We start from the raw sequence: 18680 nt of genomic DNA on the forward strand, positions 1-18680 counted from the left end.
AACTTTTGAACAGTAGTGTAGCTAATAAGCAATATAAATCTTGCTAACATGATTAGCATAAATCCATGCAAAACAGACTTGTGTATAAAACTCTTCTCTGTTACGTGCTTTCACAGAAGAAGATTAGTAAATTATTCACAGATGATGATATGAGAATTTTAAATCACAGAATCTGTATGCTATGCTTGCTATCTTACACCACTAATGATAGTAATGAACAAATGGTGATTGTTGTTGTTGTTGTTTATATTTGGACAGGAAATGACTCAACAACACAATACTCAATGCACTGATTGTGAAATCCCACTTTTGTCTCAGCCTGTGACAAATCTGAGGTAGTTCACTAGCGCTTAGCTAGTCAGCTTGCGACATTTCAGACATATTGTTTCTCGGTTTATTTATAATTTTACACAGATTGTTTTTTCAAATACCTTAAAATAACATGCTCACATGGACTTTTTTTTTCCACTACATTGAAATCCCAATCATGGAAACCTCCAATAGATCCCAGATAGCTTGCTAGCATTTACAGTAACTACCCAGCTAGCGATTTAGGAAGGGTTTTTTTTTTGGTTGGTTGTTTTTTTTAAGTTTCTCCATAGTTTATTATTTCACACAGATGTATTTTGGACAAAATATTTAAATTAAAATAATATGTTCACAGTGATTTTAATGCTTTCATTCCATCTCATGTCAGAGCAGCTGCTCACTGCGTTAGCCATCTGTTTAGATCTAGTTTAAGTATTAGCGTTCTCGCTCCAAACCTTCATGAACACAGTGAAACAAAAAGGGAGGTGGATGATAAGGGACAGAGATGCACACACACACACACACACACACTAAACCCAGACCCGTGGTGTGTTGCAGGTGGCGTCCGTTTTCCAGCTGTGAGACGGTGATATATTACTGCATTACCAATCAAAGCCAAATACCCCGTGATGCAGATTAATGCGCACCGAATCAAAGGACAGCTTGCTTAAACATAAAAACACACAAACCCAATAAAGAATATGCACACAGCTTTACTTTGTGACTGATGGTCATGAGGTTTATTTAATGATGGCTGGTTTGAATAAATAAGAAACAGCATGCATGGTTAATTAGCATATTTTAATATGCATATTGATGATGGATTGCCTCAAAATTACGGTAGATGTTAAAATTTATTTCCATGGCTTGTGATGTCACACTGGATCACATAATGAATTAAACGTGATAAAATTATCCATTTGCTTTGTTAGCTCATTATTTAAGCAAAGAGATTACCTAATCTAACAGTAATGTAATGTCTCATCTCATCTCATTATCTCTAGCCGCTTTATCCTTCTACAGGGTCGCAGGCAAGCTGGAGCCTATCCCAGCTGACTACGGGCGAAAGGCGGGGTACACCCTGGACAAGTCGCCAGGTCATCACAGGGCTGACACATAGACACAGACAACCATTCACACTCACATTCACACCTACGCTCAATTTAGAGTCACCAGTTAACCTAACCTGCATGTCTTTGGACTGTGGGGGAAACCGGAGCACCCGGAGGAAACCCACGCGGACACGGGGAGAACATGCAAACTCCACACAGAAAGGCCCCCGCCGGCCACGGGGCTCGAACCCAGGACCTTCTTGCTGTGAGGCGACAGCGCTAACCACTACACCACCGTGCCGCCCGTAATGTAATGTGTTCAAATAAATAAATAAATAAATAAATAAGAAACTAAATTCCTGCAAACATGTCAACATTCACTGATTTGAGTCGAATCTTCCGTAATATATTTTAAAATATTTTGTTAACAATATTACATAAAAAAGTGGAACAGTAATAAACTTTTTATTCACTCTTCCAATATTTAAAATGTAAAGGTGTGGCCTCTTTACCCGTCAGTCCAAAGAAAAGAGGCGTGACCTCTATCTGTCTAAATTAATGAGGAAGGCCTTCTGTCCATTCCAGAGAAAGAGGTGTAGCCTCTGTTCTTGTCCATACAGAGAAAGGGGGTGTGGCCTCTGTCTCTGCAGTCCTGGTGAAATAATCGAGGCCCTTCATTACAATGAATAACGTGTGGCCTCTGTCCATTCTGGAGCAGGAGGTGGAGTCTCTGTGTATGTCAGTTCTAATAAAAGAGGTGGAGCTTCTTAGGCCGCTTCATTAGAGTAAAAGAGGCGTGGCCTCTGTGCCTTTAAATCCCAATAAAGGATGTACAAGTGATGAGGCACCATGAGAAAAATATTGTGATATGATTTCCAAGCCCTACACTGTCAGAACATAAAACACCATATGGGTGTTATTTCATTTCCAAAAATACAAACAGTAAGCACACTGTAACTTATAGGTCATTACATTATGATGAAACATACCCTTGACAGTCCTACTGTCGTCACAAGAGCTTGTACTCTGAAAGCTCCCCTTAACAACCCTCTCTCTGAGTCTACAAACAGTGGCTTTGGTCTGTTTGTCTCTTCCAGGTATGATTATGTGGAAGTGGAGGAACCTGATGGAGGTATGGTGCTGGGGCGTTGGTGTGGCTCTCAGTCTGCTCCTGGCCCTCAGACGTCCAAAGGGAACCAGATTCGCATTCGCTTCGTTTCAGACGAGTACTTTCCCTCTGAGCCGGGTTTCAGCATCCACTACTCTGTCCTGCAGCAGGTAAGCAGTTTACAACTTCTTCTTCTTCTTCTTCTTCTTCATCTGTAATTGCACAAAATATGTGCAGTTATTGCTCATATAACAGGATCTCGTAAGAGAGCCAAGGTCATTTTCCACATTGTGAGCAGTGTGAGATCGTGACGGAGAGTTTGTTCCTCTCTCGTTCTCACTGTAAATCAGATGACACCAGACAGGCCTGTGAAATGCTGCTATATACGGGTGTAACTGAAGCCTTATCCAGAGTTACATAGCTAGGCGTTTTTCCAACACAGCTCAGGAAAATGTCCTCCTTTTTCTTTTGTCCATTATGCTTTCCTGTCATTCGGGTGCTTAAATTTCCAGCAGAAGTAAATTGAATGGCTAAAAGTATGACTTAATGAGGAAATGCCTGAAAACCAGTCTCTTATCAGTAAACACCTCCTTCCAGAACAGAAACGGCTTCGATAGAGAAAAACATGGTGGCTGGCTTAAGGCCAATTTATGCTGACAACCCAGTCCTCGCAGACGGCGTCGCAGATAGCGTCTGCGTAGCCCCCCCACCTTCGCAGACGCTCTGCACGCACCTCCCAAAAATTGTGACCACCGCAGAAGCCTCGCAGACAGCGTCGCAGACAAGAGGGCTCTGATTGGTCCACTCTACATCCGCTGTACACGCACTTCCGCTTCCCTACTTTCCCGGTTTGGTTTGTTTTCACGACCGCCATTTTTAAAAACACGAGCGAAGATGGAGCAGCACGAAGAGCGGTTGATTGAGGAAGTGAGGAAGTATGTACATCTATACGACTCCAGTTCTAGTCATTATAAAAAAAAAAGTTCTAGTCATTATAAGTAACCGGAGGATAAACACTCCACTAACCACACCCACACCAACTACTCCTAGCGACTTCGCACCCCCTTGCGTTGTGCCGGTGAATAACATCGCGCACGCCTATTACTCCCCGCTCAACAATAAATTACAACTGTCTGCAAAAAGCTATCTACGAAAGTCTTGTCGCAAGAGCATGCAGAGGCCTTAACTCTACATAGCCATCCAAAAAACCTGATATGTGGAATGGTCTAGAATAAAGTACAGAGCTTTCGCTTAATAGTCTACTAAAAATTTGACAAATGAACTTGATCTACTGGGAAGGATGTTCTTGTTAAAAGAGTCTGTCCTACATTTACAGTTAGTATTAAATGGAATAGATAGTGAAGCTGCCACTTCTTGCACCAAACCAACCAATAGTTGTTCCGTTCCTCAGTGGTTCTTCCAGGCCCGTTTCAAGCTATTTGGGGGCCCTAGGCAAAGGGGGATCTGGGGCCCATAATTATCCCCCCCTTGACGAAAGGCCTTATGGCTGCCTACCCACTGAAGACTTAATAAATAAACATCACACACATTGTAATCATTCTTACGATTTTTACTTAATAAATGAACTCTTTACATTATTATAAATAATTATCAAACCCAATTAAACACAAGAATAGACAAAATACACACACACACACACACACACACACATATATATATATATATATATATATATATATATATATATATATATATAAATCAAATATGAAAATAAGACAAAGTAATATAAAATGTGCAAATAACACAACACTAAATATTTACAGTATATACACAAGTAGAAATAACTTCAAATGGTGATTAAATGATTACAAACATGAATAAGAATCTTAATAAGAACCAGCACACACAGAAAAGTGCAAAAGGTATAGAAAAACACATAAAAATGTAAGAATACACAACTAGAATCATGGGCAAAATGTCTAAAACTGCTGCTTGCGGGCTTTGGCTTCAGCAAAGGCAGCCACAATACCCTCCATGTCCAAAGACCTGCGGACATCACATTCAGTTGACATCAGTGCCAGTCTGGAGAGCCTCTCTTGGCCCATGGCGGACCTCATATAGTTCTCAATAAGCTTCAGAGCTGAAAAGCTCCTCTCACTTGAGGCAACTGGCACAGGAAGTGTAAGAAGTAAACATAGTGCAATGCTTAAATTGCTGTACAAGTCACTGTTATAAACACTGTCTACAAGATAACTACCATTAACGTAAGCTAGCTACCAAATTTGCTTGTCGACCCGCTTGGTATTAATGAGTGTGTACATTCTCACTTACCAGTGTCTTGTTTTTTTCCGTCTTCCTCTTCCCTTTTCTTCTTTCTCTTCTGGCTCCCTGAGGGGTAATTTCGCTTCATATTTGATTTTTTTTTTTTTTTGCCGCGGAACTCTGGAACCACTTGACTGGACGGAGATGGGCATTGAGGGGTTGACAACAGACTGTCATTGCACTTTTCGGCCAAAGCATGTAGGGAGGCGCTGTTGTGCATTAGGGGGCCCCCCTTGGAACTAGGGTATTTCAACAAGTGTCATTAGGCGCGGCGCTGCCGCGCTCAAAAAGTTGTCATTGCTATTGAATACATAACCAGTCGTTCGGCAGCGGGGGCCCTTTGAGGGCTGGGGCCCTAGGCAATTGCCAAGTCTGCCTACCTTGTTGCAACGGGTCTGGGTTCTTCGTAGGGTTAAACTGTCTCGGTTTCCTATAAGGATTCTCCTTCAAGGGTGGTTTATTAGGTTATACTGTATATCAAACCCTTAAGTCTCCATTTGTTTAAAATTTATAAATATGAGCCAGCTCTACCTACGGGTGGACAATACGAGAAAAACATCTCACAGTACTTGAAGACATTTCTACAATGGACGATCTTGGGTGCTGTGAGCAATTCCAGCAAAAGATTAGTGTTGGATTTAAAAAAAAAAAGAAAAACTATGCTAAATGATACTTTTAGTTCATGTCTACCAAAAACAAATTACATATCACAATACGTGCAGTATTTCAGAACAGTGTATCATGATATCATTTATCATAATATCAATATTATTTCCCAGCCTTAGCTGATTTGTGAGTGCTGGATGCAACAAGTTAACTCCAAAAAGTACAGTACATCCTCGATATTTGGTGATATTTTACGAACACTTGCCTTGGATCTTCTCGGACATCAATCTAGTTCTTAGATAATAAGATGGTCCATAGGAGATCACCAAGTTCTGGAGGGTCCAGGTCAGTTTGGTCAGTTTGGTGCACTCAATACATTTTCCGTTTCATACACTTTAGGACACTTAAAAGTTGCTGTTCACTTTGAAAAATGGTGCCAACTTTGAAGTCATCCAAAAAAAAGAAAAGAAAAAAGACGGCTTGGGACCACCCAGACGAGTTCACCAAGGTCCAACGTGAAGACCACACCAACAACCAGAGAGAAAAAGTGGAGCAAATGGAACATCATTGTCCTTTATATGTGGCTGGAGTGTCTGGAAAACTTCAAAAAAATCCCTATTGCGGTGTAACTCAAGCCCAGCAGAACGCTCTGACAGAAATCGGTGAGATGAAACGACCACTTTGTGAATACGTGTCCAAACACAGGAGGGCAAATTCCTCACGTCAAACCATAGCAGTTTATCTTCATGTAGAGGACGAGACACACTCCTTCAAGGACAATAAACACTGCATACATGGAGGTTATTCAGTTCCGAAGAGGAGTAGAAGAGGTCATCTGTGTAAATCTGGAACATACCATGCTTGAACAAAGGGTGAGGAGCTGATACACCACTTATTATCTCAGTACAATGGCATCATTCAGCTCTCCACACCGATTTACACCTCCAGGCCCTGAATGTCATGTGGTCTTACCAAGTGTCATGACATCAGTGGTGTGAATGACATTTGGTGGAATTTCCCAGCATTCAGCATGACTGATGAAGCTCAAGTGGAGAAAGGGCTTTGAGATTATACACTACACATCCAGACACTGTGAATTATTGCTCTCATTGTTTTTTTTACCCTTTGAGTACAGGAAAGATGAGCCTGAGGAAAAAAATACTACTTTCTGTCACTTTACACTCTGTACTTAACTCAGTCCGTCTCTCGCTTTGTCTGTCTGTGTGTACCCTCCTCTTCATCCTTGACTCTAATGTCTCTTTGTCCTGTGTTGTCTCCGATCTCATCCTTCCTTTTCCTCCACCCAGACCACACACACATCCTGAGACTCCACACTCCATTACTTTCTCTAACAAAAGCTGTCAGCTCTGAAAGTGCCATGTATTCCATCCTGTCACTCAGCTGTTTCTCTTGCCCTTCGTCTGAGTAAACATGTCTACTCACCCACAGCAAAACCAGCTCATCTATGCAGCTAATGAAGTTTGGGGGAGGAAAAAAAAAACAATAAGGGCTGTCACATTTCAGAAGATGTAAGGTAAGTCCTCACTGCTAACCCAAGGACATGTGAGAAATCCTGAATATCATAAAATTACTTTTTATGTCAGATGTCGACTTGTTTAAGGATTAAGGGCCGTGGTGAAGGCACTTTGGATACAATGCACCTTAGGACTGTTCCTAGTAGTGCCACCTTTGCTGATCTGATCTAAAGGGAGACATCAGACAAAGAGCAAAGCTTGAAAAGCCCCCCAGTGAAAGGTACAAAAAAGACTAAGTGTACCTTGCACGGATTTGGGTTACTGAGATTTGACCCCTGGAGCCAGGAAAGGAGTGGTATTCTTCAGTCCAGCATTTGATCACAGGTCCTCCCACATAAGCCAAAGACAAGGTTCAGAATGGCTCAATGGAGATGTGGAGATCTTATAGGCTTATATGAGGTGCAATTTCATTTCAGACCCTTGAAAAAGGTTGTGAGTACAATCTGCGGAAAGTAGGTTCCTTTGCAGGGATGTTGGATTTACTCTCATGATCGCATGAGGAGCTTGACAATTCTGGAGATCTTCAGAGTAGAACCATTGCTTCTGTGAATCGAGAGCAGCCAGTTGAGGTGCTTTGACCCTCTTACAAGATCCCTGCAATTGCTAGAATTGTACGGTACATCATGTCAAATATTCCGGGGACGACCCAGGACCCACTGGAGAGATAATATCTCACAGTTGGATTAGGACAGTCTGGGGATCCCCAAGGAAAAGCTTGAATCTGTGGCTGGGGATCATGAAATCTGGGATGACCTCACCAGCCTGCTATTACCACGATCTTGCAAAAGGAAAAAGAACAAATGAATAAACTCTATTGGACCAAAGACATGCCATCAGATACTGTCTTAAAAAAAAAAAAACAGGTCAGGAGCATCTCACACATGTGTTTTCCATCTGTTTAAAGTCTGAGAAGGAGTGGGATTGGATTAGTTCTTGTAAATAGTTAATAGTGGTAGTATTAGATAATGCTAAATAAGGAGGTGCAAGGAGAAGTCCTGCATATGTGGGTTTCCACCAGTGAACTGTAAATGAGCTGCCCTTTTACAAGTCTAGCTTTTAGTTAAACATTTACATGAGAGGATGGAATGAATAGAAAAGGCTGATATACAATTTGCCCACGGGCAAATGTTTTAGAGAAGCTCTGAAAGCTTTTGACTACCCAAAGTGGGCCTTTGTTTAAACATCAACAAGAGGAACAGATGAAGAATTTGAGAGAAAAATAACAGAGCAAACTAGTCAACATTGTTATCCCTGGTGTGGCAGGACTGCCTGGGAGACTGAACGGATCAGACACCAAGTCCAAGCCTTCGGAAAGATTATTCATGTTTTTGTTTTTTGGTGTGAAATAAAACCAAGGTTTGGAAACCACAGTTATGATAGTTACGACAGTTGCATAATGTAACAGTTAAAACTATATTCCTCAACCACAGGACCACTCGAAAACCATGAGAATGTCCTGCTCATGAGTGCAACAACCACAGTTATTATAGGATACCATGAAGCCCCATCTAAAACATCCACAAACCATAATTACCATGATATATCACCATAGTATATACGGAAGAAATCACACTGTGATAACAATATATTATACAGACAAGTGTTTTACTGGGAAATACGCCACTCCATCCAGGACATTGACTAACTTATTTTCACACCTGAGGAAATCAATGAATTGTTTGGATAAATTTGGGGACTTTTTGTTTGTGAATGTGTCGATATAATAAAAAGAAAATCACACGTTGGCTTGAAGATATGATGTTTATCTTCTCATTTTGAAAAACTTGCATTTTTCATACGAAATACATCTCGGATCTGAGTGACATATTTAAATAATATTGGCTGGCTTCTTTTCGTGGTCTATCAGATATATTCCATTCAGCGAGCATGATACTGAACGAATCGAAGACGAGTAGCTGAATGGAATATATCTGATAGACCACAAAAAAAAAGCCAGACATTATGATGATTATTATTATTATTATTATTATTATTATTATTATACATTCCTTTCATATCAGCATTCTCGAAGGCCAACACTAGCTTAAGCTGGGCATACACTGTGCGATTTTTTTCAATCGCGGTATTCAGCTGCTGCTCACACTGTACGAGTGAATCGCAGGGGTAAACAGCACGCAGCTTACGATTCCTGTTCTCACACTATACGATCCGATGCTCGGATGTGATGCTCGGATCCGATGCTCAGGATTTCAAACAGGTTTGATTTTCATCCGATCGATCGGGAGGAGGTCGTGAGGTGTTAATCGCTTGTCGTTACCCCACGTATACTACACGATCCGAGACACACGATTGAGCCAAAACTCGGCCCGATCTCCAAAATAGTCGCACGAGTGAAAATCGTGTCAAAATCGGGCCAAAAATCGCACAGTGTATGCCCAGCATTACCCGTGACTAGGTGCTGTTAGCGCGGCAGTCTAATTACCTTCCAGACGGTGTAGTGTTAGCGAAGGCCAATGCTAGCACAGTCAAGCCGAATATTATTATTATTTTCCCTGTGCAATTTACTTCGTTACTTTTAAAATTAACATCGACAGCTACACACAACAGAATGATCTGGCAACCAAAATTCTCTCAAAATCTTCTGTTTTTAACAAAGCAAATCTAGCAGCCATGTTTGTTTACAAATTATCACAGTTGCTCGCTAACACAGAAGTTTTACGTCTCTGACGTGTGTCGTCGTGCTGTCTTGAAACGTGCAATATTGCATGCTCATTCTCCATTGGGTAAAGTGGTGTAATACACGTAGGATAAGCGATATGCTAACAATATTGCACGCTATCAATAAACCCACTAGAAGGGAATAGAACACGTTTTTATTCCATCGAAAAAGTGGCTCATATGTATAATAATTAACAATTATTTCACGAAATTGAGTTGTACATGAGCTGACAGCCGACGAGGCATGTAGCACTAAGTTGTCTATAAGCCGTGTACGATGAGATCGAGTGGAATAACTGTTTTATTCTATCCACATTCACTGGATTTTGAGAAACAGAGCATTTTTATTTTTTGCAAATTCGATAAACAAAAACTTTATACAAAACATCCAACAAAATAATGCTTAGAATGTAAACAAACCGGCGAAATGACAGGAACAATTTGTGAAAAATGCGATAATAATATTAATTCTTGATAAATAAAAAAAAGATATGTTCTTATCATCAAATACTTTCATTCCATATTTTGTTGCTTTTTGTGGGGTTTTGTTTTTGAGTAGTTTTAATTTCATCCTCGGTTGGTTCGGCAACACGCTCTGCCATTTTCTTCTTCTTTAGGGTTTTATGGTGGTTGGTAAACCAGCTTAAAGGTGCATTACCACCAGTCACTGGGCTGGAGTGTGGAACAAGAGATACTGAGGGGGGAAACTATATTCTCTTAGCTATTTCCGTTTCTTTTAAATACTTGATAACAAAGCTGCCATTTTGTTTATCTCTACTCACGGTATGTGAGCTGATAGCCTAGTAGTAGAGTAGCCAATCAGAGTACGTGATTGCTCATATCCAGTGAATGTGGAGAGAATATTTCCCGATATTTCACTCCGATGATGTCACTCCCAGTGTTTTCCTGCTGGCTGGATGTGCGATGTCCGAATGGCGAGCCAGTTCAAAATTAAAATCATTTTGATTAACTTGTGTATTTTTTTGTCGGTGTCCATGTAATACAAAGAACATTAGACAGTGGAGTGAAGATATGAAGTTTTATCTTCTTGCGTTGAAAGATATATCACTCATTCACTTCTGAGCTTCTGTTACAGAAAATGAATTAACACCTGTGCACGAGAGTATAAATTGTAATAAACACAATAAACTGAAGAAATCATGGTCTTTTTTTTATTAACAAGAGAAGCTACGGAAGTTAAACTGTAGAAATCAGGTCTGAGTCGATAAGGAGGCTCTGATACCCCACTTATGTTTAATCTGCACAGTATTTGTGCTACGTGTGTGTGCTTGTTCCATTTAAGTGGAGCATTTTACCTCCGAGAGAAAAGCTCATCCATCAAGAATGTGTCGCACTCTCTGGCTAATTGCGGTGCAGTGAGGTGTATGATCCTAGCCAGAATGACCTTCTGACCTCCCCAGCAATAAGAGGTGGGAAGATTTTCCAGGCTGCAGTCATCACTTCTGCTTGGGAGAGCGTCGCTTTGCATTTCCGACTTGGCCACGCTTCAGTTTCCTCCTGGGTTTCGCATGGCACTTTTGAGGGAGGATTATTCCTCCGAAATGATTTAATAGACACACTTGCCTTTGATGTCTGATGCCTGTCAGAACTTTACAAGCCCCCTCTATTTCTCTGTCTTTCTTGTTTACAGATGTGTTTGAGCGTGTCTTGACACTTTTATGCATTGGCAAGCGCTACGCTCACTTCATACTGAACAAAGTCGTCTTTTATCCCGAACTCTTTTGGTGATTTAGTAGTGATTCAGGTGGTGATCGCAGGATAACAAATCGAGGATTTATGCCTGGAGCCCTATTCGGACGGGACTAATTTTCCAACGGAATGTGTAATAATATAATATAATTATACATACTGAACACTATATTTACATTAGCACCTCTGGCATTTTAGTCTTCTCAGAACCCCATCAGAACAGAACTTATTACATGTTTGATTTTACTTTATTAATGAGCAACAAAAGTTTTGCAGCTTCGTCTATGCTTCTAAACTGAGATAGCCCTAGTTATGATTTTCTATCCTGATGGATGAAGGAAAAAATAATATTTGAACAGCTTTACCATGGAGAACAGTTATGCAACTTGTGTAGATGAGGTTTCTGTGCAACCAGTGCTCTCAGGTCTAAAAGTGTTTTTTCTTCAAGCTTTCTTGTGCTTTGCAAGAGGGATAGGAGGTGTGTTTTGGCCCACAGTTCTCCCATCGCAGAAGGTGTGGCTGACTGATGGAGCTCTATTTATAGAGCGTGGTGGAGGACTGAGAGCGGGAACCTACAATTCTGCTGCCCCTCCAGACCTGACTCACAGCACTGCTGCATTTCCTTTGGCGCCTTCTCTCAAAATCCATTTTGCATCCAGCTGGATTGCGGTCAGAATTCCATCTAAGGGGATTTGCCTGTATAGTGTTTAAAGTGTTTCGTGTCAGGGATGAGCATGTGGTGCATGATACAATGTCGGTCTGGTTCCTGGCACTCGCATTGCTACTGACTGAGACTCCATGTCCTGCCATTGTGTGTTCCCAGAACCATGATCCATTTCACCCAAATTCACATTCCTTCAGCTATTAGCATGTGTCATCACTTTAGGAAAGTTATTGGAACACATTATGCTTTTGCTGTTTTTGTCCTTAAGACAAATTCTGATGAAGCAAGCTGAGCCTTTTTCCTTTCAGAGAAGTGTTTCACTACAAATGCACCCTCTTATGGCACACGTTTACCTCTTTACAACCTGCTTAGCTGAAGGTAATGCTGAAGGATTAATCATTGCAATGTTTTTCCACCAATCTCAACATACATTTTATGGGTCCTTATGCAAGTAAATTCACAAGGATAGTCATGACCCGACCAGTCACCTGCATCTCAATAATGTGTCAACTGATGTTAATCTGTCTTTCAAGAAAGTCCACATGAGATGATAATTTATAGACGATCTACTAAACATCAACTACCATCAATCATTGCCATGGTGTTAGTGATTTGCTAACAAACTGTCACATGATGGTCCATAAATATTTAGCTCATGGTTTGTCTGTAAAGTCTCTGAAGTGGATTATCCAAAAGTATGACCAACTCAAGTCAAGCATACTTGCAAAAAAAAAAAAACTTTGCATAATTTGTTGTAGCAGTTTATAAAGGTTATAATGTAGAATTATGCTTTAAGTGCAGCATTTAGGACCAAACCACTCTAACTGTTTGGTTGTTGGTTGAATCATGATTATCTCATCTCATTCTCATCTCATTATCTCTAGCCGCTTTATCCTTCTACAGGGTCGCAGGCAAGCTGGAGCCTATCCCAGCTGACTACGGGCGAAAGGCGGGGTTCACCCTGGACAAGTCGCCAGGTCATCACAGGGCTGACACATAGACACAGACAACCATTCACACTCACATTCACACCTACGCTCAATTTAGAGTCACCAGTTAACCTAACCTGCATGTCTTTGGACTGTGGGGGAAACCGGAGCACCCGGAGGAAACCCACGCGGACACGGGGAGAACATGCAAACTCCACACAGAAAGGCCCTCGCCGGCCCCGGGGCTCGAACCCAGGACCTTCTTGCTGTGAGGCGACAGCGCTAACCACTACACCACCGTGCCGCCCCTGAATCATGATTATGAGTTTGATAAATGGTAAGCACACCTTACGCTCTGGTCTGATCCCAGTTTCAACCCTCCAAATACATGTTTATGCATTCATGTCTTTATTGGTAGCTTGGGTAGTCTTTATTGGTTGTCAACTGGGTTCTTGTGAACTCTTTCTATACTGTAGACCAGGGGTGGGCAATTATTTTTTCCATGGGGCCACATGAGAAACAGAAAATTTTGTGGCGGGCCGGACCAAAAGGCTGAACTAAATTCTGTATAATATTAATTGTATTTCTTTATATAAAGCAGTAAATAACATTGTTTTTACAAGCTGCTAAGACTGGTAAGAGTATGGAAAAAACAAGGTTGCCTTACAAAAAAAATGTCATTTATTCAATCAAATTTCCCAAAACAATGGTTAACAAAACGTGAACGTTTGTACCATTTTTTTTCAGTCACATTCACCCCAAAACACAGTAAAGACATCACAATATTGTCTTTCTACTCCACATATCAAACAAGATACGTCATATTATAATAATGATGCCGTGTCGATTCGGTGTAGGTATCAGATCTACAGATCGGCTCGGGCTCCGGTGCTTGCTAGTGACGTCACGCTATGTGATTGGCTGGACCGTTTGAAGGATGATGTACAAGTTTGTGGTTGGTCTGGACAAATTACGGAAGTAGTTATCGCGGGATTAGGTTTCGTGGGATTTCATGTCATGTTCATGTCGCGCGCATTGCGTTTTGGTTGAACACAACTTCAAAATAAAAGCAATGCACATTCAGTCCATGCATGAGGTAAAATTAGAAAATACGTTTATTTTGTAATTTCTAATTAACCTTACGCGGGCCGGTCAGAATGAACCAAAGGGCCGGATGCGGGCCGTAAAATGCCCTGGTCTGCTGTAGACCTAACATACAGGTGGAAGGTACTTCCAAGTAGGAAACTAAAGGGTAAATACGATCTTAATGGATGGAACCAAAACATTAGTAATAATCCTGAATAAAAGCTTTAACTTGCTGGTATTGAGGTATTTCACCTGACGTCACAGGGTCACGTGACGCCCCGGTGTCCACCATTTTGGACGGCAAGCTAGCTAATGTCAACAACAGTAGCTAGTATGTTACTGTAGCAATATTTACATTCAGTCATTTGGATGACTGTTAAAACCTTTCAGTCTCAAGTTTTTCCTTTACTGGATTTACTAGTTTACTGAGCTAGCGCGCGATGGCTCCCGGCTCGGCCGCCGAGCGCGCGATGGCTCCCGGCTCGGCCGCCGAGCGCGCGATGGCTCCCGGCTCGGCCGCCGAGCGCGCGATGGCTCCCGGCTCGGCCGCCGAGCGCGCGATGGCTCCCGGCTCGGCCGAGCGCGCTAGCTCAGTAAACTAGTAAATCCAGTAAAGGAAAAACTTGAGACTGAAAGGTTTTAACAGTCATCCAAATGACTGAACGTAAATATTGCTACAGTAACATACTAGCTACGATGTTGTTGACATTAGCTAGTGCTAACAGCTAGTTGCTAATACACTGCTACAACTACACCGACCCTAATAATACAGTTCTTGGTCATTGCCTGGTAACAGCAAATTTATAACGGGCCATGTCTCAACAGACTAAGAAGTTATTTCAATGACATTTAATAACATTTTGTTTATCCTGAGGACCGAAAGTAAATGAAAATGTGAACAAACCTTAGCTGTAATCAGATGGCGACCACCGGCTCCAGGGACGACCCGCTGATGTAGGCATGTTACCCAGCCTGACACAAAATATTTGTAGGCATCCAAACTCTTATACGCTTTCAAATCAATACCTGTGTATGGCGATGGGTTTTTAACGACATAGGTATACAGATCATGTGGGCCGAAGTCAGGTAAAGACGAGGGCTTCGTGTACTTCCGTACGTCAGTGAACAATCCTGGTGGAAGCAGGTAAACGTCGTTCTCTAAGCCTGCTAACCTCAATTTTTGCAAATACCTCTCCCTCTGCTCGCCCTGTAAATGCCCTACGTCGCTGGATAGTAAAGGTGTTTTCTGCATCTCGCTCCTTTTTCTTTTATGTTTTTCGTTTGTCGCCTTCCTCGCATTCAAACTGATTCGAGCCGTGCCGTCCAAAATGGCAGCATCACATGACTTGGTCACGTGAGTGAAATACAGTGGGGCAAAAAAGTATTTAGTCAGTCACCAATTGTGCAAGTTCTCCCACTTAAAAAGATGAGAGAGGCCTGTAATTTACATCATAGGTACACTTCAACTATGAGAGACAAAATGAGAAAAAAAATCCAGAAAATCACATTGTCTGATTTTTAAAGAATTTATTTGCAAATTATGGTGGAAAATAAGTATTTGGTCAACAAAAGTTCATCTCAATCCTTTGTTATATACCCTTTGTTGGCAATGACAGAGGTCAAACGTTTTCTGTAAGTCTTCACAAGGTTTTCACACACTGTTGCTGGTATTTTGGCCCATTCCTCCATGCAGATCTCCTCTACAGCAGTGATGTTTTGGGGCTGTAGCTGGGCAACACGGACTTTCAACTCCCTCCAAAGATTTTCTATGGGGTTGAGATCTGGAGACTGGCTAGGCCACTCCAGGACCTTGAAATGCTTCTTACGAAGCCACTCCTTCGTTGCCCGAGCAGTGTGTTTGGGATCATTGTCATGCTGAAAGACCCAGCCACGTTTCATCTTCAATGCCCTTGCTGATGGAAGGAGGTTTTCACTCAAAATCTCACGATACATGGCCCCATTCATTCTTTCCTTTACACGGATCAGTCGTCCTGGTCCCTTTGCAGAAAAACAGCCCCAAAGCATGATGTTTCCACCCCCATGCTTCACAGTAGGTATGGTGTTCTTTGGATGCAACTCAGCATTCTTTCTCCTCCAAACACGACAAGTTGAGTTTTTACCAAAAAGTTCTATTTTGGTTTCATCTGACCATATGACATTCTCCCAATCCTCTTCTGGATCATCCAAATGCTCTCTAGCAAACTTCAGACGGGCCTGGACATGTACTGGCTTAAGCAGGGGGACACGTCTGGCACTGCAGGATTTGAGTCCCTGGCGGCGTAGTGTGTTACTGATGGTAGCCTTTGTTACTTTGGTCCCAGCTCTCTGCGGGTCATTCACTAGGTCCCCCCGTGTGGTTCTGGGATTTTTGCTCACCATTCTTGTGATCATTTTGACCCCACGGGGTGAGATCTTGTGTGGAGCCCCAGATCGAGGGAGATTATCAGTGGTCTTGTATGTCTTCCATTTTCTAATAATTGCTCCCACAGTTGATTTCTTCACACCAAGCTGCTTACCTATTGCAGATTCAGTCTTCCCAGCCTGGTGCAGGTCTACAATTTTGTTTCTGGTGTCCTTTGACAGCTCTTTGGTCTTGGCAATAGTGGAGTTTGGAGTGTGACTGTTTGAGGTTGTGGACAGGTGCTTTTATACTGATAACAAGTTCAAACAGGTGCCATTAATACAGGTAACGAGTGGAGGACAGAGGAGCCTCTTAAAGAAGAAGTTACAGGTCTGTGAGAGCCAGAAATCTTGCTTGTTTGTAGGTGACCAAATACTTATTTTACAGAGGAATTTACCAATTAATTCATTAAAAATCCTACAGTGTGATTTCCTGGATTCTTTCCCCCCATTCTGTCTCTCATAGTTGAAGTGTACCTATGATGAAAATTACAGGCCTCTCTCATCTTTTAAAGTGGGAGAACTTGCACACTTGGTGGCTGACTAAATACTTTTTTGCCCCACTGTACCTCAATATTCAGTATTTGGTATTCTCTAACTTTGTCATTTTTCTGTTATATTATGGCATGTCAGTTTATACTTGCGACCCATATCGGTTTTGAGTCTGCAGACTGATAGTGTTCAGCAGTTTAACATTAACAGTTGTTTGACCAGACTTTGTATAGACTTCCAAATCTAGTTCATGGCTCCCAAGGTCATCCGGTCCAGACATGTTTCCTGTAGGGGTAACCTATGACAAAGTGTGAGGCGACAACATTCATGCTATCTGACTTCCTTTCTGAGAAATATTTGGCTGTAAAATTGCAACATGTTTTTTACGCACGTCTACTTCATCAAAAATTGCCCTATACCAAAGAACCAAAGGAATGAATCTTTTCTGATTCATTCAACTCAACCTTAAAAAACATTCCTATAAGATAATGTGTGCAAATTGTAATGTGAAGCCAAGTGGTCTTTGCCTACTGACCTCAAGTAGCAAAGTATTTATGAATACCAATGCTAACCTGGCATAACTGTAGGTTTGGTAATATTGTTGTCATGCATATGACAAAGTGTGACAAGGCTACTTTTTGGTCGAGCTGGTTTCCTTTCTGAGAAGAGTTTGGCTGCAAGATTGTAGTGTGTTAATTGATGTCTTTCCCTGCACTGAATAACTTTGTCAAAAGCAGCCTTGATCATCATGACGCCAAAGTGGATTTGTGATTATGATGCTGTCTTTGAAGAACCACTAGCCCTGCTGATTTTAAGCACCATTTATTTATTTATTTATTTATTTATTTAGTTTTACCAATACTGTTGCTAAATTGGCATAATTACAGGTTTTGTAATGCTGCTTTTGAGAAGGTTTGATTCTTGCCAAAGTAAAAACCAAGCAGCTCATTTGTCACTGTGTCTGGGTGTACAAGCAGTACCACAGAATGACAGCTCAGAATGACATATATACAGCTTGTTACTTTATGCCGCGTCTGCTGACATTACCCCTGTAGCACTTTCTTTCAGAAGTTCCCTGAAGTCTTCAAAGCTTTGCATCAACTTAAAATAAGATTACTGAACATGGTACATTGTCAACATTTAACAACATACATAAACTTTAACAGGGGTGGCACGGTGGTGTAGTGGTTAGCGCTGTCGCCTCACAGCAAGAAGGTCCGGGTTCGAGCCCCGTGGCCGGCGAGGGCCTTTCTGTGCGGAGTTTGCATGTTCTCCCCGTGTCCGCGTGGGTTTCCTCCGGGTGCTCCGGTTTCCCCCACAGTCCAAAGACATGCAGGTTAGGTTAACTGGTGACTCTAAATTGAGCGTAGGTGTGAATGTGAGTGTGAATGGTTGTCTGTGTCTATGTGTCAGCCCTGTGATGACCTGGCAACTTGTCCAGGGTGTACCCCGCCTTTCGCCCGTAGTCAGCTGGGATAGGCTCCAGCTTGCCTGCGACCCTGTGGAACAGGATAAAGCGGCTAGAGATAATGAGATGAGATGAGATGAGATGAGATAAACTTTAACAAGACGATCCACTGAGAAAAAGAAAAGCACACCTGGAACAGGTATTCTATATCCTTGGTAGCTAAAACACTGAACAAGGGCTCCACCAGAGGAACACGCCAAAGAAGCGTTAGGATTGTAGATGGACAAGTCCAGGGTTCATCAAGTCAATCTTTGCCAACTTACATAAACTTTTCCATGGAAATCAACATTTTGCTCTAAATAAGTAATAAATGAATAGTACACCTATACTTGGGTATTCCATTATCTTATTAAATTGTA

General features: G+C 41.7%; 1 protein-coding gene across 1 annotated transcript in view; it reads left to right on the top strand.

The window, feature by feature from the left end:
• pdgfc (platelet derived growth factor c) overlaps positions 1-18680 on the top strand; it is a 100630-nt gene that overhangs the window by 67625 nt on the left and 14325 nt on the right. Inside the window, exon 3 of the mRNA XM_060927221.1 lies at positions 2459-2639. Within this exon, the coding sequence (XP_060783204.1) occupies positions 2459-2639 (181 nt within the window). The remainder of the gene's footprint in view (positions 1-2458; positions 2640-18680) is intronic.

This window comes from Neoarius graeffei, chromosome 8 (genome assembly GCF_027579695.1).
Source record: "Neoarius graeffei isolate fNeoGra1 chromosome 8, fNeoGra1.pri, whole genome shotgun sequence".
NCBI classification, from domain to species: domain Eukaryota; kingdom Metazoa; phylum Chordata; class Actinopteri; order Siluriformes; family Ariidae; genus Neoarius; species Neoarius graeffei.